Below are 27,749 nucleotides of genomic sequence, written 5' to 3' on the forward strand. Positions count from 1 at the left end.
TTTAAAAAAATTATGTTATCATTTACTTAAAAAAGTGATGATACTTTAGTCCAAGTCCTTTTGTTCTTTCTTCAGGTATTTATAAATAAGGATCTGTGGTTTGATCCTCAATGAAACAACTATTCACTAGAGACAGATGGATGAGGATGAAAACAACAATAGGCCACTTAACAGCCTTCAATGATGAGCAAAACTATTACTGTATAGTAAGCAATGAAAAGGCCCAAACATGACAAAATGTGTAACAATTCAACCAAAAAACAGTAGGCATTATTTATGCTAAAAACAGTAAATGCTTAAACATGTAAAAAGTAAAATCACAAAAATACTGAACTCCGAGGAAAATTCAAAAAGGAAAGTCCCTAATCAAATGGCAAAATCAAAAGCTCAAACACATCAAACAAATGGATAACAACTGTCATATTCCTGACTTGGTACAGGCATTTTCTCATGTAGAAAATGGTGGATTGAACCTGGTTTTATAGCTAAAAGACAGCAACCAACAACATCTACTGCATTAAAAACTTCTAATTTTGGACAGGCACATACAAAATGTGGTGGGGTAAGGCATGTTCATGGGTGGTAACCATCCACTAGCCTGGGACAGTGGGGTTACAGCACAACATAAGAACCAAACTATAAAAATCAGAAAGGACTCAACTATATCTGACAGCAAAAAGCTTATCATTTTTGTCATTTAAAGTTTTGATCTATAATAGTTTCAAGATAATAGGCAAAAATGAAAAAAGAATTGGTAAAATTAGTCATTTAAATCCTATAAGGAGTCATCTGACAGTTCTATATTGTATTTATTCAATGGGACAAAAGAACTGACTAAAGTTTATATTCCTTGACAAAGAGATAGTGATTCTGTGGAAAAGTGTCATTTCTTTCGCAATTAAAGAACCTTTGTGAGCACACTCGCATACCCTACACCCCCAACATTGTCACTGGACAAACAAAATATCACAAGATTCCTAAGTTCTAAGACTCATAATCCTCAAAAAACAAACTGATAAAATTTCTTGTTGATATGCACATCTACATATTATGTCCTCATAAACTACAAAGTTTTATGAAATTCTGTTGTGTGGTATTAGAGGAGTTGTGATGACAAACTGTTACAGTAGAATATTTAGGCCAAAATTCTAAGTTCAAAGGGCATTACTCCTAGAATAATAAAAGAACAGAGTTCCAATGTCCTCCGCGTTGCACATATTTGATCTATCCAAGGTACAAGGGCAATAACTAAAAAAAGCACTTTTTTTTTGTTCATTAAAACTTTTTATTAATATCTCAAGAGAAATGAAGGCTTCAGAGCAAACATTATAAGTTATATTTCCAAGGGCCATAACTTGTTAAAAATATTTGACCAGAACTTATTTTCGAAAGTGTCAAAGACATTGCTGATATAAACCTATGATATAAGTTTCATAAAATTCTGGCAAGAATTGAACATATGAGAGCGATAACATTGCAATTTTCCATATAATAAAAATTTTCAGGGGGCATAACTCTTTTAAAAATAATTGTACTGATTTTTATACAACCGCAAAAAATTTTTTGCGTCGTATAATGCTATGATGTCGTCATCTGCGTCGTCGTCCGAAGACACATTAGGTTAAGTGAATGGATCTTTATGAATTTTTACCAGAAGGTTCAATACCACAAAAGGAAGGTTGGGATTGATTTTGGGGGTGATGGTACCAACAGTTTAGGTATTGGGGGCCAAAAACAAGCATTTTTGAGGTTTCCGGACAACATTTGTGTGTAAGTGTATGGATCTCTCTGAAATTGTACCACAAGGTTCCATATCACAAAGGGGAGGCTGGGATTGAGTTTGGGGTTAATTGCCCAAACGTTCAGGAATTAGGGGAAAAAAGGGGCCAAAAACAAGCATTTTTCTACTTTCCAGACAATAACTTGTGTTTAAGTGTATGGATCTCTCTAAAAGTGTACTACAAGGTTCCATACCATAAAGAGAAGGCTGGGATTGAGTTGCGGTATAATTACTCCAAAAGGGGCGTGGGGGGTTTAAAAAGTTGGGGGGAATTTTTTTTCCAAATTTTTTGGGGGGTTTTATTTTTTTCTTCAAAATTTTTGAAATTTCAAATTTTTGAAATTTTCAATTGCACAGTATTGCGCAATAGCACAGTATTGTACAATAGCACAGTATTGCACAATAGCAAGAAATCTTCAATTGAACAGTATTGCGCAATAGCAAGAAATCTGCAATTGAAAACAAATACAAATGTTTTAACCAATTTCGATAGGATTAATTAAGTCTTTAATTTTTGGGGGTTCTAACCTTGTATAATTTTTTGGATATTGGGCCCCATTTTAAAATTGGTCTACATTGAGGTCAAAAGGGTCCAAAATTAAACTGTTTGATTTCATCAAAAACTGAAGTTTTGCGGCTGTATGATTTGCTGAATCTTATTGTGCATTTAGATTTTTATTTTGGGCCCTGTTTTCAAATTAGTTAATATTAAGGTTTGAATGGTCAACTTTGTTTGATTTCAACTAAAATTAAATTATTGGTGTTTTTTTATATGCTGAATCTAACCATGTTGTTAGATTTTGGATATCAGACCATTCTAGGTAAATTAAATGTCCCATTTCAAATTTTTAAGATCTTTGACCACATTTATTAGCTCACCTGGCCCGAAGGGCCAAGTGAGCTTTTCTCATCACTTGGCGTCCGTCGTCCGGCGTCGTCCGGCGTCGTCTGTTGTCGGCGTTAACTTTTTACATTTTGAACTTCTTCTAGAGAACCACTGAATGGAATGAAACCAAACATGGCATGAATGTTCCTTATGCGGTGCTGACCAAGTGTTGTTACTTTGTAGCCGATCCATCATCCAAGATGGCCGCCAGCGGGGGACTTAGTTTAACATAGGACCCTATGGGAAATGCATACAAATGACTTCTTTTAGAGAACCACTGAATGGAATGAAACCAAACATGGCATGAATGTTCCTTATGAGGTGCTCACCAAGTGTTGTTACTTTGTAGCCGATCCATCATCCAAGATGGCCGCCAGCGGGGGACTTAGTTTAACATAGGACCCTATGGGAAATGCATACAAATAACTTCTTTTAGAGAACCACTGAATGGAATGAAACCAAACATGGCATGAATGTTCCTTATGAGGTGCTCACCAAGTGTTGTTACTTTGTAGTCGATCCATCATCCAAGATGGCTGCCAGCGGGGGACTTAGTTTAACATAGGACCCTATGGGAAATACATACAAATGTCTTCTTTTAGAGAACCACTGAATGGAATGAAACCAAACATGGCATGAATGTTCCTTATGAGGTGCTGACCAAGTGTTGTTACTTTGTAGCCGATCAGTCATCCAAGATGGCCGCCAGCGGGGGACTTAGTTTAACATAGTACCCTATGGGAAATACATAAAAATGTCTTCTTTTAGAGAACCACTGAATGGAATGGAACCAAACATGGTATGAATGTTCCTTATGAGATGCTGACCAAGTGTTGTTACTTTGCAGTCGGTCCATCATCGAAGATAGCCGCCAGCAGGGGACTTAGTTTAACATAGGACCCTATGGGAAATACATACAAATGTCTTCTTTTAGAGAATCACTGAATGGAATGAAACCATACATGGCATGAATGTCCCTTATGAGGTTCTGACCAAGTGTTGTTACTTTGTAGCCGATCCATCATCCAAGATGGCCGCCAGCTGGGGACTTAGTTTAACATAGGACCCTATGGGAAATACATACAAATGTCTTCTTTTAGAGAACCACTGAATGAAATGAAACCAAACATGGCATGAATGTTCCTTATGAGGTGCTGACCAAGTGTTGTTACTTTGCAGTCGGTCCATCATCCAAGATGGCCGACAGCAGGGGACTTAATTTAACAAAGGACCTATGGGAAATACATACAAATGTCTTCTTTTAGAGAACCACTGAATGGAATGAAACCAAACATGGCATGAATGTTCCTTATGAGGTACTGACCAAGTGTTGTTACTTTGCAGTTGGTCAATCATCCAAGATGGCCGACAGCAGGGGACTTAGTTTGACATAGGACCCTATGGGAAATACATACAAATGTCTTCTTTTAGAGTACCACTGAATGGAATGAAACCAAACATGGCATGAATGTTCCTTATGAAGTGCTGACCAAGTGTTGCTACTTTGTTGCCGATTTACTGTTCAAGATGGCCACCAGGATATTTTATTAAATAACGGGACCAATATTAATCAAAATTTGGCCTCAATCATTATTTGGGTATCTGTTATGATTTTTATCTATCTTTACATGATTTCTAAAACCAAAGTAGAGTCAGGTGAGCGACACAGGCTCTTGAGAGCCTCTAGTTTTGTGTCAGAAACCCATATTATGTCAAAAATTTGATCACAATTCAAATTCAGACAGTATCATGCTTGAATATTGTATCCAAACTTGCCCCAACTGTTCAGTGTTCAACCTCTGCAGTCGTATCAGGCTGTGCTCAGCGAAGTATTTTATTAAAATCTTCAAGTACATTGATGATATAAACCTATAATATAAATTTCATAAAAATCTGGCAAGAATTGTACACATTAGAGCACTCATGAGGCAATTTTCCATGTAATTAATATTTCCAAGGGGCATAACTCTTTAAAAAATTATTGATCAGCACTGATTTTCAAATTCGTCCAAAACATTGCTAATATAAACCTATAATATAAATTTCATAAAAAACTGGCAAGAATTGTACACATTAGAGCGCTCATAAGGCAATTTTCCATGTAATTAATATTTCCAAGGGGCATAACTCTTTTAAAACTTATTGATCAGCACTGATTTTCAAATTCATCCAAAACATTGCTAATATAAACCTATGATTTAAGTTTCATTAAATTCTGGCAAGAATTGTACATATGAGAGCTCTAACAATGCAACTCTCCATATAATTTATTTTTCCAAGGGGCATAACTCTTTCAAAAATAATTGATCAGCACTGATTTTCGAACTCATCCAAGACATTACTAATATAAACCTATGACATAAGTTTCATAAAAATCTGGCAAGAATCGTACAAATGAGAGCGCTAACGATGCAATTTTCAATATAATTAAGGTTTCCAAGGGGCATAACTCTAAAAAAATAAAATGCTCCGCTGGGCGCAGCTTGATACGACCGCAGTGGTCGAACCCTAAACAGTTGGGGCAAGTATGGACACAACATTCAAGCTTGATACAGCACTGAATTTGGATTGTGATTAAATATTTGACACGGCATAGGTTTCTGACATAGAATGAATGTGGTCTAAGAACTTAAAAAATTTCAATTTACCTATTCAAACCATATAATTATTATTTGCTTTTATATATAAATCAGAAATAACCAATTTAAAATGGAAAATTTTAAAGAAAAAAAAAGGAAACCCCCCCCCCCTCCTAATTTTTTGAACCCCCTTATGATTCATCAACCCCCAAACTCAATCCCAGCCTTCCCATTGTGTTATGGTACCTTGCAGTACAATTTCAGAGAGATCCATACACTTACATACCAGTTATTGTCATGAAACTAGAAAAATGCTAGTTTTTTGGTCCCTAATTCCTTAACTGTTGGTACCATAACCCTTAAAATCAATCCCAACCTTCCTTTTGTGGTATTGAACCTTATGGTAAAATTTCATAGAGATCAATTCACTTAAACTAAAGTTAGAGTGCGAAAACCAATGTGTCTTCGGACGACAATGCTGAAAACGATGACGACACCAACTTCATACCAATATACAACCGCAAAATTTGTTTGCTGTCGTATAAAAATTGATCAGCACTGATTTCCGCACTCGTCCAAGACATTGCAAATAAAGACCTATGATATAAGTTTCATCAAGTTCTGGCAAGAATTGTACACATAAGAGGGCTAACGATGCAATTTTCCATAAAATTAATGTGTCCAAGGGGCATAATTCTTTTAAAAATAATTGATCGGCACTGATTTTCAAACTTGTCCAAGAAATTGCTGATATAAACCTATGATGTAAGTTTCATAAAAATATGGCAAGAATTGTAAACGTGACGGCACTAACAAGATCACATGGACAGACGCCCGGTATTTCCATGTCCCTCGCAACGTTACACAGGGGACAAAAATTGAATAATATCCTGTTGATAAACACATCTTCATAGTTACTATATACAAAGTTTCATAAAATTCTGGTGTGTGGTTTCAGAGGAGTTGTGAACAGACAGACGGGCAGATGGATGGATGGGTCAAAAACTTTGTTGCATGTCGTATAATAACTAAATAAATAATATTCTCTAGTTCATTATTGTATGTACAAAGTTCATATTTGTCCAATTAGCTTTTACTGCTCATCTTTCCTGGTCAGTTTATAAAATGTTAAAGTCATTGAAGACATTCGAGTTTTCTACGCCTATCCATGGTTGGCTGCAGCTATATTTGGCACAACTTTGGGCTTTCAATGCCTTTTAAATTTATTGATTTGGTCATCCAACTGTACTGATTGCAGTCCACTGATGAGTTTTATGTATGTCTAGTGCTCTTTACTATAAGCCACTGATAAGTTTTTTATAAAAGAGGTCCTCTTTAAATCAACTGGTTTTTCTATTTCCAACAAAACCTATATTAGTCACTTGGTTACTGATTTACATGTCCTGATACATCACCCTACTGAACATGTCTTTTTCTCTGTTATTTTGATAATGCATCAAAGCTCATACAATGATATCATGATTTCATTCTGGAAATGATTCCTTATGTTTTTGTTGCTATACCTTGCTAATGATAATAAATGCTGGAATAAAAATGAGCTATTAAACTTCTTGCAGTGTTTTCATCAGCCAGAAACTGGTTTTCTAATACATTTCATTTTATTTGTTGTTTGCCTCCACAATAGATACAGATTTCAGTGCACACCATATATTCATGTTCGGGACCATCAAAACCAAAAATGTACAGCCAAAAAACAACCCCAAGGTCAATTTATATCCGTGCATTTGTATCCTTAGTTTCAGTAAAAACATGATGTTACATCTGAATTGTTTTTTTCAAACATTCTGGTCTTATAAAGCTTTATTTTACAGTACTTGTTGTTTTTTAGACACATCAATTTTACTACATTTTGTATATTGAATGTTAGCAGTTACTCTTGTTTCTGCTCACCATCTAGTTGACGGTTCAATATTGGCTGTTACTGAATTAAGTTTATTGTACAGTACTGAGTTCTTATGAATTGTTTTTACTTGCCCATTGTTGTTTCTAATTTTTATACGATGTTGGATAACGTCAATTGGCAAGTATTACATGCATATCAGAACAAGAACATATTTATGTGATATGAAAATGACTCCCAGTTTGTACTTGACACGCCAAGCCAGTATATCAACATGCTGGTTCACAAGGTTACAGTTCACACGAAGAAATGTCACCCTGGACACATTATTCGGACTCCATGCAAGCAGTCCTTGCTCCTACTGTTACATGCTTACTGGAAATGCAGCAAATACTAATTTTAAAGTCTTTAGTTTGATCCATTGAAGGATCAAACACACTACCTCCCCCACTTGTGAAGAGTATGCTGTCACAAGAACACTGAGGCTGTTTTTCTTATAGAGTTACAACTGTAAAGTATTGGTTGTTTGTGTGTAACTTTAGATGCTACTTTTATTTACATATTCAATTCAAATAGATCTGTATTCCAATGATGCCCAAAGCAGCAATCGCATGGTAATTCACTTCTATTGAAGCCACACAGGACAACCCAGATTTTTATATTTAACATTGTTTAAACAGATAATCTTTCCAATTTTGTTGTGTGTTGTCAAGACTTGAATATGTTTGAATATCCAAGATTCTTAAAGAATAATACAGTTTGATTAAGTATTCCTTAGATTTTGTTGTGCAATAAACTGGAGAATTTATCGGACAGCCTAGATCCTAATTTTAGTGTTTAATGGGTAGTTGTCTCCATTTTTTATTTGTGCAAAGTCAAACATGGATAAATATGTCTTACATCTAACCATCTCGTATTCCTCTTTTTTCATGAAGGTTAATCTCCATTTTTTGTTGTGTAATATCAAACTGAAACATATTAATCAACTCTTAGGCGACAATTTTTGTCATATCTACAAGTTTGTTTTTCATGTTTCATATTTTTTTTAGGCTGATAACTATTTCCTAAAATCAAAACAGACAACTCACTAAACAAATATTTTATAAATAAACAAGGGTAAAACTTAATGCCCCTTCGCTTCGTCGGGACATATAAACATAACATTCTCATATTGAACATGTTGAAATATAAAGATTGTCTGATGAAAATGTCAAAATCATTTTTCCAAATGTGAAATTTCAATTCTCCATGCCATTAAAATGTTCTTTCTAAATCTCTACCAATTATCTCCCTTTATATGACGTTGGACATACACCCCTGACCAGAACCATTGCATCTTTGTACATACCTAAAATAACAATAAAACATTGGTGAGTTACATTTGTCAAATATAATACTTTAAATATGAAACTCCTCCCACTAAAGCTGAAATTAATAGACGCATTAGTTTAAGTACAATCTAATCAGGGATCATTATAGTCACTGTACAAGTTGGTCCTGCACCCTTGATCGTGAAGAATACATGTACTTGGATGTTAGAGCTACAATATTTGAAATCTTAGCTTCATAACAGATGACAAGATATTATGCTAATATCCAATGAAGGATTCATTTATTTCAGTATTACTGAAGTTTGGTTTCGGCTGTTCTTGCTTCTGAATCAATGAAAAATATCCACAACTGAATTTGTCTATTGCTTAAAGAAGAACAGATGAGCAGGTACAGGATTGCAGTTGACATATAATTATTGTGGTCTAGAAAAATTCTACTGAATATTTTCAATTTGTGTGTACTTAATTTGGAACATTATTGAAAAGCAACTGATTTTCTCCTGATATTTTGTGTGTTTCAAAGAATTACTTAAAGTTTCAAAACTTACCTTTTGTTCTTAACTATTTAGACACATAGAAGACTGCAGTGTCCATTTCAAATTTGAGGGGTCTAATTTTTTTTATTTTCAACAAATTTTCTATAGAAATTAATGCAACTATAGTTTGAAGCTTGAATTATCACCATGACTTTTTTTTAATAAACTAAAAAAAACTGAGCAAGGACCACAAAAAAATCATATCCCTGCTCCTTCAATTGTTTTTAAAAATGCCAAAATAAATATTATTCTATATGAAACCCAACCAATAAAGTGAAAAAATTGAGGTACAAAATAGCACTTTGAATAAAAGAAAGATTCTGTGAGATTTATTGAAATCTAGTTTGTGGTTTCAGAGATATTGTAAAAGCATAACTTGGTTACTCTAGAAATAGTGTTCATCTATATCCCTGTAATAACAACCTTATAGACCTATCTGTATTCTGTAATGTTCTTCCTGGTCTGTCCTACAACATAAATAACAAAAAAACAGAAAATGTTGAAAAATATTTTATCAATCTCCTACAATTGAAATGTTATTTGTCGCATGATAGGTCAAAAGTAAAACTGAATCTTCAAAACTCATTGAGAACTGAAAATAAAAACAATAAAATTTCACAGCGGTGAAAAGGCAGTTTGATTAAAAGCACTGTCAAAACCTGTTTTCGTCCCCAAAAAGGCATATATAACAGATACATTTTTTTCTACAAAGAAGTCAATACTATGTGTAATAGCACAAAAATAAAATGCTTATCTATGACGTTATAAGAACAAAAATTAAAGATAACTGCAAATAATAATATAAAACAATTAATAAGCCTAAAAAATAACATGGACTTATAACAAATTAATGTTGTCTGCATATCATTCTCTCTATTTATATCGCAAATAACCTTACAAAGTTGATGGATTTTAGAAATTCATTTATACTAATTATCAGAATAGATGAAAAAAAAAATATAATGCAATGTTTTCAGATTACTACCAATTGTTGATCATCTTAAAATAATTGATAAGAAAAATTGCAAATATCTTTTTATGAACCCTATTAAGTCTTAACTCTTATTAATGTCATAAGAATAAACTTATCCCCTGTGGCTAACAACATTCCCCCTAGGGAATCATTTTCTACGCCAAAGTACTTTACAAATCTACATTTAACAATAACTGATGCTATCATCAACATTACATGGTATCATGTTCCTTTGGCGCTGACTTCTCTCCCCTGTGGCAATGAATCGTCACTTGACATGTTCAGGTTGTGCAAAAGAAAAAAAGAAAAATATTAGATATACTATTTATCATTACTTCTCTGTAAAGCTTATCTTTTGATAAATTGTAATTAGTCTTATTTCAGTTTACAACAACATATTCCTCTCAAATTACTGAACTTGATGGCTTCACAAGCTGGTATAAAATGCATCAATCCAATCAACCATAATAAATAAAATCCTAGATTTTCATCCTGAAAACCTAATCTTAATTTTATTACAATATTTGCCATTTACAACATTTTATTGTTATTTTCAACCAGCAGACAATTTAAATCTGTCAAAAGCAGTACAGAATTAACTTGTCTGCCCACACCTCATTCTTTTTAAAAGTTCAGCAAGATCTAGGATTTTTTTTATTGTTGGTTTCTTACAATCACCCTCGTCAACACCAAACAGATAAGTTGCCAATTCACTTGCTCATTTTTTTGTTTATTACAATCACTCTCAAACATCCCACTGATATATTGTCAGTTTTCTATAACAGACACAAAGATAGTAAGTTTTTACTGAAAGAGGTTTTTCTAAGATTTGCAGAACACTTTATGTTGTAGATATCAAGTAGGTCATGAAGTAATAAATGCAATCAAGTCTCTACCTCCATAGTTAAATTTTCTCCATAAACACCCAGGAACAAATTACTTGCCATTTTCCTTACTGGTTGTTTGTTTTGTGATAATAGTTTGCCTGTTTCCAGTTTTTTATTGGTAAAGATTCAATTATGGCACAAAATGTCCTCGTTGTTTTCTTGATTTGCTATTGTGTCAGTATGAGAAAAGAATCCCATGCCATGATGATGGTGTCATATTGTACCATTTTGTGATAGTACTCAGAAAATAGGGTATCCATCAAGAAAAAAGAATTCTGACGCTTATAAATATATTTTTTATTGTGTAGTAAGGGGCCTTAAGTCACTTTTTTTTATTAGGAAACTTGTTCTTAAAGAATTAGTTGTTGGTGCTTTACAGCTTTTACCTTTAAGTAGCATTTGCATTCACATTTCTGTTTGTCCCTTTCAATAAAAACAAAAGGTCAACCCCCAAGTATTTGAAAAATAAATTTAAATAAAATGCTTCGCTGGGCGCAGCTTGATACGACCGCAGAGGTCGAACCCTGAACAGTTGGGGCAAGTATGGACACAACATTCAAGCTTGATACAGCTCTGAATTTGGATTGTGATTAAATATTTGACACAGCATAGGTTTCTGACACAGAAAGAATGTGGTCTAAGAACTTCAATTTTTTTAATTTACCTATTATGGTCCAATGTCCAAAATCAAAATACATGGTTAGATTCAGCATATCAAAGAACCCCATATATTCAATTTTTGTTGAAATCAAACAAAGTTTAATTTTGGACCCCAACTTGGACAAACTTGAAAACTGGTCCCATAATCAAAAATCTAAACACATGTTTAGATTCAGCATATCAAAGTACCCCAAGAATTCAATTTTTGTTAAAATCAAACTAAGTTTAATTTTGGACCCTTTGGACCTTAATGTAGACCAATTTAAAAAACGGGACCCAAAATTAAAAATCTAAAAACACATTTAGATTTGGCATATCAAAGAACCCCAATAATTCAATTTTTGATGAAATTAAACAAAGTTTAATTTTGGACCCTTTTGACCACAATATGAACCAATTTGATAGCGGGCCTACAAAATAAAAAATCTAAATACATGGTAAGATTCAGCATATCAAAGAACCCCATATATTCAATTTTTGTTGAAATCAAACAAAGTTTAATTTTGGACCCCAATTTGGACCAACTTGAAAACTGGGCCAAAAATCAAAAATCTAAATACATGTTTAGATTCAGCATATCAAAGAACCCCATATATTCAATTTTTGTTGAAATCAAACAAAGTTTAATTATGGACCCCAACTTGGACCAACCTGAAAACTGGTCCCATAATCAAAAATCTAAACACATTTTTAGATTTAGCATATCAAAGAACCCCAAAAATTCAATTTTTGTTAAAATCAAACTAAGTTTAATTTTGGACCCTTTGGACCTTAATGTAGACCAATTTAAAAAACGGGACCCAAAATTAAAAATCTAAATACACAGTTAGATTTGGCATATCAAAGAACCCCAATAATTAAATTTTTGATGAAATCAAACAAAGTTTAATTTTGGACCCTTTTGACCTCAATATGAACCAATTTGATAGCGGGCCCACAAATAAAAAATCTAAATACATGGTAAGATTCAGCATATCAAAGAACCCCATATATTCAATTTTTCTTGAAATCAAACAAAGTTTAATTTTGGACCCCAATTTGGACCAACTAGAAAACTGGGCCAAAAATCTAAAATCTAAATACATGTTTAGATTCAGCATATCAAAGAACCCCATATATTCAATTTTTGTTGAAATCAAACAAAGTTTAATTTTGGACCCCAACTTGGACCAACTTGAAAACTGGGCCCATAATCAAAATTCTAAACACATGTTTAGATTCAGCATATCAAAGAACCCCAAGAATTCAATTTTTGTTAAAATCAAACTAAGTTTAATTTTGGACCCTTTGGACCTTAATGTAGACCAATTTAAAAACGGGACCCCAAATTAAAAATCTAAATACACGGTTAGATTTGGCATATCAAAGAACCCCAATAATTCAATTTTTGATGAAATCAAACAAAGTTTAATTTTGGACCCTTTTGACCTCAATATGAACCAATTTGATAGCGGGTCCACAAATAAAAAATCTAAATACATGGTTAGATTCAGCATATCAAAGAACCCCAAGAATTCAATTTTTGATGAAATCAAACAAAGTTTAATTTTGGACCCTTTTGACCTCAATGTGGACAAAGTTGATAACGGGGCCCACAAATTAAAAATCTAAATACATGGTTAGATTCAGCATATCAAAGAACCCCATATATTCAATTTTTGTTGAAATCAAACAAAGTTTAATTTTGGACCCCGATTTGGACCAACTTGAAAACTGGGCCCATAATCAAGAATCTAAATACACGGTTAGATTCGGCATATCAAAGAACCCCAATAATTCAATTTTTGTTAAAATCAAACTAAGTTTAATTTTGGACCCTTTTGACCTTAATGTAGACCAATTTAAAAACGGGGCCCAAAATCCAAAAACTTAATACACGGTTAGATTCAGCATATTAAAGAACCCCAAGAATTCAAGAATAAAACCCCATTGAAATTGATCAAGAAATAAGCAATTTATACGAAGTATCTTCTTTTGCACAATACTGTGCAATTGAATATTTCTTGCTATTGTGCAATACTGTACAATTGACAATTTCTTGCTATTGCGCAATATTGTGCTATTGGATATTTCTTGCTATTGCGCAATACTGTGCAATTGAAGATTTCTTGCTATTGCGCAATACTGTGCAATTGAAGATTTCTTGCAATTGTGCAATACTGTGCAATTGAAAATTTCTTGCTATTGCACAATACTTATTATATAATAATTTACACATCCTGTTTGGTGTGTAACTCCTACCATATCATTATTATTTGCTTTTAAATATTAATCAGAAATAACCAACTTAAAATGGAAAATTTTAAAAGAAAAAAAAAAGGAAAAAAAGAAAAAAAAAGAAAAAAAAAAAATCCCCCCCCCAAATTTTTTGAACCCCCTTATGATTCATCACCCCCAAACTCAATCCCAGCCTTCCCTTTGTGGTATGGTACCTTGCAGTACAATTTCAGAGAGATCCATACACTTGTACACAAGTTATTGTCTGGAAACTAGAAAAATGCTTATTTTTGGCCCCTTTTTGGCCCCCAATTCCTAAACGTTTCAGGCAATTATCCCCAAACTCAATTCCAGCTTTCCCTTTGTGATATGGAACCTTGTAGTACAATTTCAGAAATATCCAAACACTTACACACAAGTTATTGTCATGAAACTAGAAAAATGCTTGTTTTTTGCCCCTTTTTTGGCCCCTAATTCCTAAAATTTTGAGGCAATTACCCCCAAAATCAATTACAGCCTTCCCTTTGTGATATGGAACCTTGTGGTACAATGTCAGAGAGATCCATACACTTACACACAAGTTATTGTCTGGAATTACAAAAATGCTTATTTTTGGCCCCTTTTTGGCCCCTAATTCCTTAACTGTTGGTACCATAACCCCCAAAATCAATCCCAACCTTCCTTTCGTGGTATTGAACCTTATGGTAAAATTTCATGGAGATCCATTCACTTAAACTAAAGTTAGAGTGCGAAAACCAATGTGTCTTCGGACGACGCCGGACGACGCCAGACGACGACGACGACGACGACGCCAACGTCATACCAATATACGACCAAAAAATTTTCAATTTTTGCGGTCGTATAAAAACTAAGTATGAAAAGAGTAAGTGCTATAAATTAAAGAAGCATTAACTGCAATTAAATATGGATGCAAAATTAAATTGTCCCTTGGAATTTTTTTTTATTTTCAAAGCGCTCAGACAATTTGCATCTAATGACTATCTGAAACCAGAGACACAACATGCACCAGAAGTCATGTTTTATTGAACAAACCCTTAAACTGACAACACTAGGTTTAAACTAAGCAATAGTAATACCCATATAAGTATATAAAGGGTTATTACCACAACAGCACTGGTTGATAACCACTGAATTTTACAAGAAAAACTCCCAAGCTCTTTGATATCAGTCTGTATTTTATTCCTTGGACTTTCCTGCATGAAAAAAGTACATAGTCAACAGATTTACATAAAATCAATTAATGTCTTTATACATAATCACTAACATATACATAAATTGCTGCTAAATTTGACATAATTGTAGAAATATTCTCTTTTTTGGAACAATCATAAACACAAGATGAATTTACATATGTTAAATATATTGCAAAGTTTTTGCTATGATGACAAAATTGAGTTTTATACATGCATTTTGTGAAAATACTTTTTTGGTGAAAACAGGGATATTTAGGTACTATAAATTCACACCTTTTTCTACCTCATAAAGCACTTATCTTTAGATAAGACTGTAAAATTGTTAGACCTCAATATGTTGGAAACAGAATTCTTCAACTATCTGAAAAATAAACCCCAGTCAAAAATGATTTATTTTTGTAAGAATTCACTTAAATTAATTCATTTCAAATTTGAATTATTAAAAAAAAAAAAAGAAAAGAAAATTTGTATGCAAAAAAAAGTCAAACATGAAATTCTATAATAAAAATTTATTTACAATTGTTTTTTTAATATTTTGATTATTTCATGTTTATTTTTAAAACATTGTTTCATTTTTATTAAATAATTGTAATGTATGAACCAAAAGTGTAAAACATAAAGCTGTGTCCTCCGACACAAATGTCTCCAGTCCAAAATGATAATTGTGTTTAACAAACATGCCATTTGTAAAATGAAAATGAACTCTCATTCTATAAATTTAAAGTTAGCCAAATCCCTTTTGACTTGTGGAAAAATTTCAATGTGGAAAAATCAAGTTTTTGAATAGAAATTAAAAATTTTGAAATTGTCTCTTTTATCTAGAGGCTCATATATGTGATAAATGTTATTAGTTTTGTGGTTTCTTATAACATTAAAGTTCAAATGATTTTCTCATGACAATTTTTAACTATACATGTTTAGACAGACATGGATGAAACTAAATGACGCTGACAACTTAAATCATACATAAAGGAGTTTCACTTACCAATTGAACTCTAAACAAAAATTAGTTTAATATAAACCAATTAATCAAAATAGAAACCCCTTCCCCATGTTTGTATGGTTACCTTTGCTCAACTCTTGCAACTGATCAGTTAAAAGGTAAACAGTCTGTGATTATTCCATATCACAGCGAACTGAAACACAAATTAGCATGTTAGTTTCCATGACAACAAATTACATAATAATATATCATCTACATGTGAAGTCCTACAATGTCTGTTTCAAATTCAATATAATATCACTGGTTGCCGTACTAAAATTGGAGTATTTTACTACTAAAAACATAGAGATTTTCATGAAATCCTGGTTTCCATTATTTTTCTAAGGAAAAAGAGGAATTTTCAATTATCAAAATTATAAGTTTTCAAGAATTACATGAAAATAACTATGCTTAAGAACTGTAAAATAATTAAGACTATATGAAATCTTAATCAATTCTTAATTCAATGTTCAGTGTATATTTTGTTGCATGAGTTTGTTTCACATTCAATGTCTGGTCTGATATTCTAACCTTCATTCCATGGCACTACATCTTACCGTACAATATCTTTTAGACTTACAAATAAACCTCCACTATCTTGATGTCAAACATTTATATCCATTAATCCAATTGAATATGAATAACACAATTTATATTTTCTCCTGAATGAACGGATGAGTCAATGCTTGGTTGATACTGATTCGTTTACTGGGATCCAACATGAGCACTTTATCCAGTAAGTCCTTTAATTGCATTACTTTTTTCAATTGGTCTTCGGGGAGTCTCTGGAAGCCTACCATTTCGGACAATAACGGTTTGGAAATGTTTATTTGTGTCAGACCTGTGACCTTTTCCTACAAAAACATAAAAGATTGACAAACTGGAGACAGCTGTTAAAATAGAGAATTGGAATAATTTTCGGTTTCAAATTTAGCTGATGTTACTTAAATAGTCATGTGTAAAAGTTTGTTATTTGAATAAAAAAAATAATTAGATTTTTCAAAAAATTTTAATTAAACATGGGATGAAGAAATTATCGATAGTATTTTAATTAGCATCACATATGCAGTCATTATAATACTTTGCATTATACTGTTCACACATATCTCATATTCCTCCTAAGTCAAACTAACAAACTTATTTCCTGCTAGAATAATATACAAATATAGTAGTTAAAAAGTTAATAAATGTGGATCGTGTCCACATGTGGACACAGATGATGCCCCATCTTGCATATCATATAGTTATAAAGGGACATAACTGAAGAACGGTACAAGTGACGCTACCCAAATTTGAACTTGATCTGAGTTTTGTGGTAATAAGCATTGTGTGTAATTCTCATAACATTTGGTTGAGGCAAACTTAAGTTAGAGAACAGAAACTTTTATAAAGGGGCATTACTCTAGAACGGTTTGAGTGACGCCACCAAAATTCAAACTTGATATGTGTTTTGTGGTAATAAGCATTGTGTATAAGTTTAATAACATTTGGTTGAGGCAAACTTTAGAGAACGGAAACTAAAAGTTTTGCATTTTTTCCATTTATAAAGGGGCATTACTCTAGAATGGTTTGAGTGACGCCACCAAAATTCACCCTTGATCTGTAGTTTGTGATAATAAGCATTGTGTATAAGTTTCATAACATTTGGTTGAGGCAAACTTAAGTTAGAGAACGGAAACTAAAAATTTAGCAATTTTTCCATTATAAAGGGGCATAACTCTAGAACCATTTAAGTGACGCCACCAAAATTCAAACTTGATCTGTGTTTTGTGGTAATTAGCATTGTGTATAACATTTGGTTGAGGCAAACTCAAGTTAGAGAACGGAACCCAATTTTGGGACGTACGGACGTACAGACGTACATATATGTACAGACGGACAAGGGTAAAACTTAATGCCCCCTCCGCTACAGCGGGGGCATAAAAAAACAAGAATGTGGCAATATATATAGTGAGCAGATATGCATTTAATTTTCTATTGCAACATTTTGAAAGTTCAACAAAAAATTATTACTTTCAAAAGTACAAACAGGGAACCCAAAATTATTATATACTTTACATAAAATCAAGTTTACTTCAAGGGGAAGTAATAATATTTTCTTTTTAAATGACTGATTAAGTCCAGGCTGTTTCAGATATAAATGTAAAGGGGGACTTTTATACTGATTAGGTTTCAATTAGATTTAATCAATCCAAATATTGTGAAAGCTACACAATACACCATTATCAATTAAATATGGCAGATCAAAGCAGAGAATTCTTCAATCTTGGGGTTTTAACCAGTTCAGTTTTGCAAAATTTAAATAACTTGCATTAAAACTAATGAAATTTGAGCTAGAAACACCACTTTTCCACATTGGAACTCCTACAACACCCTCCTTCCAAATGTGATGGATAAACCTATTTAAACAACTATCAGATTAAAACAAGTTACATTTAAAGGTAGAATCAGGTCATATCATTTACAGATGATAAAATTACTTTTAATGTGTAAAGAATTGTCAAGTTAATGATCAATTAATCCTTTATCATGACTAAATATTTGTATAGTATAACTATAATCAATGATTTCTCAAAATATAGCTAATAAAAGACATTCCCGATTTAGAAGGTTGCATGCATAGAAGGAATTGGAATTGTTTTTCTTTAGCAAAATAATTACTGTCTTTGATAAAATCTCTCCAATTCATACGTAACTGAAAGTTCACTTACCCTGTGCGTAACTTTATCCACTTCCATGTACAGAAAATTGTAGTTGCTGTCAAAATGGTTGTCCTTAAACATACCCTTACGTATCACCTTATGTGGCATTTTACCCTTCACATCCATCATAAACTTTAACATTTCATTGTTCGAAGTTCCTGGAAACAGGATCTTTCCAGTATACAGTTCATACAGGGTACATCCAACTGACCACATGTCTATAGCATGGTCGTAACCCATACCTAGGACTGAAACAGAAAATATTTGTTACTAAAACTGAACCACAACTCTAAGGAAATCAGATGATTTACAAATATAAACAACTTTTCTGTTTTTGTTGACTTTACATAAATTTTGCTGCAGGTACATGTAAGAAATTTATTCAAAACATGAATGAGGCCAAAGGACACCATGAACCACTGGCAATATCATGTCCATGTTCAGTGAGCTGTGAAATTGGGGAAAAAATCTTTATTCAGGATACAATTTGAAAAGTTCCCCGCACAATGAACATGTGTACTAAGTTTCAAGTTGTGACAGGTAAACAGAAAGACAAATGCATAGACCAGAAAACATAAATCCCACAATCTACTGAAAGCAGGGCATCGAAATTTGTTTAATGCAAATCAAATAGCCTCTGTTTTGCTGAAGGATAAAATATATAATTCATGCTATATGTATTATATCGATGTATTTGAAAATTTTCCTGACTAAAAAAATTACATTTTATATTACTTTTCACATGGATAACATAACATTTAATAATTTATACAGCTCATTTTTTTCTGTCCTAGCCCAAAAGTTCACCATAACACTACAGACATAGCCATTACTGAATACTTACTAATCTCAGGAGCTCTGTAAAACCTGCTGACTAAGTAAGGAGTGATGTCATTGTCAGAAACATGAGATGCTGAACCAAAATCACACAACTTCAGCAGTAACTTGGACTCATTTACCTACAAATATTAAGAACAGTTGTATTTATTTTATTTTGAATGTGGCTATAGATTTCTATTCAGACTGAAGTCCAGATATGAAATCTCATTTCCTTTTATATTGACATTTTTTCATATTTGGAGTTAAAGCTAAACAAGAGTGCACACGCTGAAATGTCTCGCCTTCTTTACTAACCATTGATATTATGTTGATAGTCCTAAATGAAAGCTTTACTACAACTATTACATGAACTTAACATGATCCAAGAAAATGAAGTCAAGGTCATATAAACCAAACGAGAAATACATGTACACCTTACAATCATTCAATACACTAAATTTTGTTGACCTATTGCTTATAGTTTCTAAGAAACAGACTTAACCAAGAAAACTAAACATTGACCAATGAATCGTGAAAATGAGGTCAAGGTCAGATGAACAATGCCAGGCAGACATGAACGGCTTACAATCCTTCCATACAACAAATATAGCTGACCTATTGCTTATATAGTTTAAGAAAAACAGACTGAAACACATAAACTTAACACTGAGCAATGAACTGTGAAAATGAGGTTAAGGTCAAATAAAACCTGCGAGACTGACATGTACATCATAGAATATTTCCATACACCAAGTATAGTTGACTTATTGCATATAGTATAAGAAAAAAGACATAAACTCAAAAACTTAACTTTGACCACTGAACCCTGAAAATGAGGTCAAAGTCAGATGACACCTGCCAGTTGGACATGTACACCTTACAATCATTCCATACACCAAATATAGAAGACCTATTGCATAAAGTATAAGAAAAACGGACCAAAACACAAAAACTAAACTATAACCACTGAACCATGAAAATGAGGTCAAGGTCAGATGACACCTGCCAGCTAGACATGTACACCTTACAATCATTCCATACACCAAATATAGTAGACCTATTGCATACAGTATAAGAAAAACAGACCAAAACACAAAAACTTAACTATAACGACTGAACCATGAAAATGAGGTCAAGGTCAAATGACACCTGCCAGTTGGACATGTACACCTTACAGTCCTTCCATACACCGAATATACTAGACCTATTGCTTATAGTATCTGAGATATGGACTTGACCACCAAAACTTAACCTTGTTCACTGATCCATGAAATGAGGTAGAGGTCAAGTGAAAACTGTCTGACAGGCATGAGGACCTTGCAAGGTACGCACATACCAAATATAGTGATCCTATTACTTATAATAAGAGAGAATTTAACATTACAAAAAATCTTCAACTTTTTTTTCAAGTAGTCACTGAACCATGAAAATGAGGTCAAGGACATTAGACATGTGACTGACGGAAACTTCGTAACATGAGGCATCCATATACAAAGTATGAAGCAGCCAGGTCTTCCACCTTCTAAAATATAAAGCTTTTAAGAAGTTAGCTAACGCCGCCGCCGGATCACTATCCCTATGTCGAGCTTTCTGCGACAAAAGTCGCAGGCTCGACAAAAACCCAGTACTGTAAATTCAGAAATTATTGCATGCATTTATTATCGCTATTTTTGAAGGGTGGACAAAAATGCAAGATTATTGCAATTTCTGGAAAATCTGCATACAGACATATATATCGGATATCAGAATGCGAGTTTTTATTATTGCAATACTCACACAGTTGCATTATTCACAATAATAAAACCTCACAATAATTTCTGAATTAACAGTATTTAAAAACTGTTGCAGAACCTGTTATCAAACATTCTTTACAGAAAAGAATCTGTCATTTAACAGTAATTTCTCAATTATTATTACATCATGTTTACGTAATACAAGTCAGGATCAAGTTTTGTAATTTTGTACACAATTCATGAGAAATATGTTTCAGGCTTGAAAAGCAGAGCTGACGCTTTAAAGTCACAGTTAATGTTCAGAACTCCTGTTGATTTATCAATTAAGAGCTCTTTCCAAATGGAAGGAAATTCAAATAATTGAATGCACATCACAGATTTCTTTTTTGAAAATTTCATGAAAGATATTCCCCTCCAACAGATAACTTACCAATATATTATCTGGTTTGATGTCAGCATGTAATATACTGGATCTCTTTAGAAGTTTGAGCGCCAGTAACAGTTGCTGTGCATATGATCTGACCGCTTTTATATGTAATCCTATATCTTTACCATATTTCTTCAATATTTCTCGTAGATTCATACTGAAAAAAAAACATAAATAACAGTGAATACAATCAGAATTCATAGTATTGTTAAACAGGAAGTGACTGTCTGGCAGATCTTGAAATAAATTACATGGTACAATTCAACATTAATGTTCAAATAAAGATACAAGAGTGCACACAATGAAATGTCTCCCTTGCTTTACTTATGATTGAATTTATGTTGATAGTCTGTAATATGTAGGTTGAACAACAAGCATCAATTAAACTTAACATTATCAATGTTCTATAAAAATGAAATCACGGTCAGATGAACCATACCAGAAAGACATGTACAACTACAATCATTTCATGCACCAAATATAATGGTCCTATCGCTTATAGTACCTGAGAAACAGTTAAAACCACAAAATTTTAACATTGACAAAAGAACCATGAAAATGAGGTCATGTCATATGAAACCTGCCAGACAGACATGTTCACCTTACTGTCATTCCATTCACCAACTATAATTGACCAATTGCTAATAGTATCTGAAAAATAGACCAAACATCAAAAACAAAATTGTCCAATGAACCATGAAAATGAGGTCAAAGTCAGATGAAACCTGCCAGCCGCACATGTTAACCTTACAATCAATTCATACACAAATAATAGTGGTCCTATTGCTTATAGTATCTGAGATACGGACTTGACCCTGTAACTTTAACCTTGATCACTGATCCATGAAATGAGGTCAAGGTAAGAAATTTAGACCTTAATAAGCATTGTGTATAAGTTTCATAACATTTGGTTCAGGTAAACTTAAGTTGGAGAACAGAATCTAAAAATTCAGCAATTTTTCCATTTATAAAGGGGCATAACTCTAGAATGGTTAAAGTGACACCACCAAAATTCAAACTTGATCTGTGTTTTGTGGTAATAAGCATTGTGTATAAGTTTCATAACATTTGGTAGAGGAAAATTAAAGTTAGAGAAAGGAAACCAACTTTGGGATGTACGGACGGACGTACAGACGGACAAGGGTAAAACTTAATGCCCCCTCCGCTACGGCGGGGGCATAAAAACTATAATTTTTTTCAAGCAGTCACTAACGAGGACATTTGACAGACAGAAACTTCATAACATCTGCATACAAGGTATGAAACATCAAGGTCAACTACCTTCTGAAATTTAAAGCTTTATATAGAAAATAGTTTACGCCCTTGCCAGATTGTAATCCCTATGTCTCGCATTCTGTGACTTTCGTCGCAGGTGAGACCATAAAATCATTCTGTGATACAGAAGCATAGAATTATGAGCAAATTAATCAGACAAACTAAATTACCAGACTTGAGGGTATGTCTCAGCCATTAATTAAAATTCTTATTGGCAATGTTCATTCAGTTCTCAATTCAGGCTTGTTTTTCCATTTCAAACTAAATCTTCTGAGATTAACTGGTATTTACCTTAAAGATTCAAATACTAAACAGAGATGGTTTTTATGAAAGAAATGTCTGTAGAGTCGTAAACAATGGAATTTGTCATCAGGATCTGCATCATTCAGCTTACGAAGGAACTCTAATTCCTTTAAACCAGTCCTGTGCCTGAAAAATAGAAATATCTTATCATTACCCCATAACCATTCATTTGTAAATTACTTCATCTAATAATTTACGGGAAAACACCTTTACATTTTATCTGTTTGTTATCTTCTTCTAATTAATAAATGAAGACAAATTATTTGTATAAAATTTCTGACCATTTATTTTGAGGCCAAATAAAAATAAACATGTGGTTCCAGTTATGTTGTGAAAAAAAATAGGGTCAGAAGTTCGGTATTTAAAAAAAAAAAAAATTCTGGAAAAATTTGTGTTTTCCCCCAAGTCAGGTTCGGGTATTATACACACCCCTACTGGAAATTCACCATTTTCTATATGTTTGGTTGTATTGGTTGTAAAATAAACAGACATGTTATGTTTTCAGATAATTTTGTTACACATTCTGTTAAGAATTTGTTGCATTTTTAGCTGTAGTGGATACTTCTAACGGAAATTTTTAGCTGTAGTGGATACTTCTAACGGAAATTTTTAGCTGTAGTGAATACTTCTAACGGAAATTTCAGATGACAGAAGTTCATGAATTTAATTATTGAAGTTCGTATTCCAGAAAATGGGATCTTTCAGATTTTTTTTTTCAGAAATGCAAAGAAAAGTTCTAGAGTTGGGGGGTTAAAACTAGGGTCGGACACTAATTGGAACCACACATATATTTTTTATTTGACTTCAATAGTAAATATCTGTTCATTCTCATATTCTTGTGATTGTACAAAAAAGACTCAGTCATATTTAATATTTCTGACAATTTATCTTCACTGAATTAAAAAATCCCAAGTTACTCAGCATTTCATTATTTTTTATTAGCCTCTAAACCAGATTACTGGACATCACACTTCAAAACTCAATCATACACTCAATAGTTACAGCATTTCAATTTTATTATTTCCAGGTAGTTGACTAGCCCAGACAACATTTTTTTCACACACCATCTTCCAGTTTATTGATAAATATAATACTTACATCATTTCGTTGTTTCTAATAATTTTAATGGCTACATCCATTTTCCCCCTGGCCTCGTCTCTAGCCCTGACTACACTACTGAACACACCATGTCCAGTATATCCATACACGGAATATCTTTTATCTAAGTTTTCCCCAACTCTCACTCCTAAAATATAGAGCACATGTAATGTTTAAATCCTTTATGCAGATAAAATGTATAGAATGAGATTTCTTTCTAATATTTAGTACAAGTTCAACATGACAATAACCAAACCCTTAAACAGATTTATTTGAAAGGGATATAGTTACCATACTGTTGTCATGTCATTAAGGATTGCATATTTTGGTATTTATTAATATTAATTCACTCATAGGGTCTTTGCATCGGAAATAAACACATTTATGCTAAAACCAGTTGTTGGCATGATACGGGTTATGTTCTTCTCATATATTTTATGATGGTATGATATTAAACCCCTAACGGGAGGGATTGTGCTTGATTTTCATAGATGAAGACACAATCTTTCAATCAGTTTAATTGAGGTCTGGAGCTGGCATGTCAGTAACTGCTATTAGTTCTTTGTTAATTTATGTATCATTGTCATTTTGCTTAGTTTCTTTTGTTACCTATTCTGACATCGGACTCAGACTTCTTTTAAACTGAGTTTTACTGTGTTTATAGCTTTGTGCTTCTTTATTCTACATTGGCTAGAGGTATAGTGGGAGGGTTGAGATCTCACAAAACATGTTTAACCCTGCCGCATTTTTGCGCCTGTCCCAAGTCAGGAGCCTCTGGCCTATGTTAGTTTTGTATGTTTTTTAATTTTAGTTCATTTATATGTTTTGGAGATTAGTATGACATCCATTTTCACTGAACTAGTACTCATTTTTATTTAGGGGCCAGCTGAGGACCACCTCCGGGTGTGGGATTTTCTCGCTACGTTGAAGACCCATTGGTGGCCTTCGGCTGTTATCTGCTCTTTGGTTGGGTTGTTGTCACCTTGACATATTCCCCATTTCCATTCTCAATTTTAGTTTCCTACATTTAACCTGACTTTCCATTGAAAATTTAATAATGATGTGGAAATAAGGTTAGTAATAGTTCTGGGCTTATAAGGTTCCTGTCATCCAGTTTTCCATATTCCTTCACCTGCTCCTGAAACTGGGAAAAGCCATTTCCATTTTATCAAAACAGTTTCATCAAATTTATTTCTTGTCTGCCACATTTCAGGACTTTTCAGTTACTTAACTGTTTGTCTTCAGAAAAGTTTACCCCACCTTAGAAACACACTTCAAAGTATGAATTTCCATTACGTCTTTAAATTCTTTAAGAAATAATGAAAGAACCTTATTGAGCGCGCTCATATACCCCACATCCCCACATTGTCATTGGAGAAATAAAATAAGTGTAAGAAAAAAAAATTGTAACAGAAAAAAAAATTGAATCATAATTTCCTGTCAATATGCACATCTACATAGTATGTCCTTATTATCTACACAGTTTCATGAAATTCTGTTGTGTGGTTTGAGAGGAGTTGAAATGACAAAAGGTTGCAGTAGTATATTGGGCAAATAAGTTCAAAGGGGCATAACTCCTGGGAAAAAAATTGAAACGTAATTTCCTGTCGATATGCACATCTACGTAGTATGTCCTTATTATCTGAAAAGGTTTCATGAAATTCTGTTGTGTGGTTTGAGAGGAGTTGCGATGACAAAAGGTTGCAGTAGTATATTTGGCAAATAAGTTCAAAGGGGCGTAACTCCAGGGAAAAAAATTGAATCGTAATTTCCTGTCGATATGCACATCTACGCAGTATGTCCTTATTATCTGAAAAGGTTTCATGAAATTCTGTTGTGTGGTTTGAGAGGAGTTGCGATGACAAAAGGTTGCAGTAGTACATTAAAGTAAATAAGTTCAAAGGGGCGTAACTCCTAGAAAAAAAATTGAATCGTAATTTCGATATGCACAACTACATAGTATGTCCTTATTATCTAAAAAAGTTTCATGAAATTCTGTTGTGTGGTTTGAGAGGAGTTGCGATGACAAGAAATAGGACTGACGGACTGACAGACAGACGGAAGGACAGACGGGTCAAAAACATTATACCCTCCGCAACTCGTTGCGTGGGGTATAATTAAAGAACCTTAGTGAGCGCGCTCACATACCCCACGTCCCCATATTGTCATTGGAGAAATAAAATAAGTGTACCGTAGAAAGGCTTGTATAGTTCGCAGTGGTACATAGTCCGCACCCCCTTCACCCCACGAAATTTTAGGAAAAAAAACTTTTTGTAACTGTTAGAAAAGGTCTAATGAAACTCCGGTAATTTCAAATCCTGTGCGGTCGTTTGCGGTATTTTCTTGGAAAAACCTGTTTTCCATCATCAAACAGAAGCTGAAACTGCTTGTTAATGATTCTAGAACGCTTCATGATTGTTAAAATAAGTTTAATTCACTTAAAAAACAATTTAGAAACTTGTGTATGTTTAAACAGGAAGTTTAAAAAGCACGTGTAAAAGAAGAAATTAACCGGTGAGAGTCGAAATCCGTACATAACAGATATCACTATAATACGACTTTGAAAGCAAAACAGTTCCATCCTTTTGTAAAACAGTCTTTAATATATCTATCACATTAATGTTTGAAGGGTCTTAAGCTAATACAAACCATATTAGTCAGTATGAAACACCAAAACGGAACGAACAATAACCGATTTCGTTTTGTAGTTTACAAATTCTAAGCTGGTTTACGGTTGTCTTTTTCACTATGTTTGTATCGTTTCAATCGAGCAGATACCAGTTTATTTCAACCAATGCATTGAAAAGAAACGAGAAATTTGTAATGAAAGGTTTAGTTTTTATATTTATCAGTATTAATTTGATATTGAATAGAAATAACTTATTAATATGGATGAGTTAAAATTATTAGTTTGAAAAATGATAAGAGCGCCCTCTACAATAGAAATAACAAAGATGGCGGAACGTAAACAAACCACCTCGACCGCGAAATTGAAATTTTTCTCTTATTTCTTGCTTATTGTACTCTATAGTCCGCACCCCGTCTGGAAGGTCCAATTTTGGAGAATAAAACCGCGGACTATACAAGCCTTTCTACGGTAAGAAAAAAAAATTGTATAAGAAAAAAAAATTGAATCATAATTTCCTGTCAATATGCAAATCTATAGTATGTCCTTATTATCTACAAAGTTTCATGAAATTCTGTTGTGTGGTTTCAGAGGAGTTGTGATGACAAACTGTTGCAAAAGTACATTGAAGCAAATAAGTTCAAAGGGGCGTAACACTAAAAAAAAAAAAAAAATTGTAATTTCCTGTCGATATGCACAACTACATAGTATGTCCTTATTATCTAAAAAGGTTTCATGAAATTCTGTTGTGTGGTTTCAGAGGAGTTGCGATGACAAACTGTTGCAGTAGTACATAAAAGCAAATAAGTTCAAAGGGGCACAACTCCTTGAAAAAAATTGAATCTTAATTTCCTGTCGAT

The 27,749-nt window shown here is 33.2% G+C and overlaps 1 protein-coding gene across 14 annotated transcripts in view; it reads right to left on the bottom strand.

The window, feature by feature from the left end:
* Window positions 1-8,190: 8,190 nt before the first annotated feature.
* The window catches only part of LOC127702513 (serine/threonine-protein kinase PRP4 homolog), a 37,277-nt gene continuing 17,718 nt past the window's right edge, over window positions 8,191-27,749 (bottom strand). Inside the window, exons 9-17 of one of the 14 annotated variants that reach the window (XM_052206741.1) lie at window positions 24,264-24,411; window positions 23,154-23,291; window positions 21,591-21,744; window positions 19,453-19,567; window positions 18,618-18,856; window positions 16,487-16,760; window positions 15,992-16,060; window positions 12,668-14,924; window positions 8,191-12,144 (exon numbers count right to left, since the gene is read on the bottom strand). In XM_052206741.1, coding sequence (XP_052062701.1) covers window positions 16,557-16,760; window positions 18,618-18,856; window positions 19,453-19,567; window positions 21,591-21,744; window positions 23,154-23,291; window positions 24,264-24,411 — 998 coding nt within the window. In that variant the 3' untranslated portion in view covers window positions 8,191-12,144; window positions 12,668-14,924; window positions 15,992-16,060; window positions 16,487-16,556. Of the gene's footprint in view, window positions 12,145-12,667; window positions 16,761-18,617; window positions 18,857-19,452; window positions 19,568-21,590; window positions 21,745-23,153; window positions 23,292-24,263; window positions 24,412-27,749 lie in introns of all 14 variants that reach the window. The other 13 variants (XM_052206735.1, XM_052206738.1, XM_052206737.1 and 10 more) reach the window with 13 other exon arrangements.

The sequence above is a fragment of the Mytilus californianus genome, unplaced genomic scaffold (assembly GCF_021869535.1).
Source record: "Mytilus californianus isolate M0D057914Y unplaced genomic scaffold, xbMytCali1.0.p SCAF_5, whole genome shotgun sequence".
Classification (NCBI taxonomy): Eukaryota; Metazoa; Mollusca; class Bivalvia; order Mytilida; family Mytilidae; genus Mytilus; species Mytilus californianus.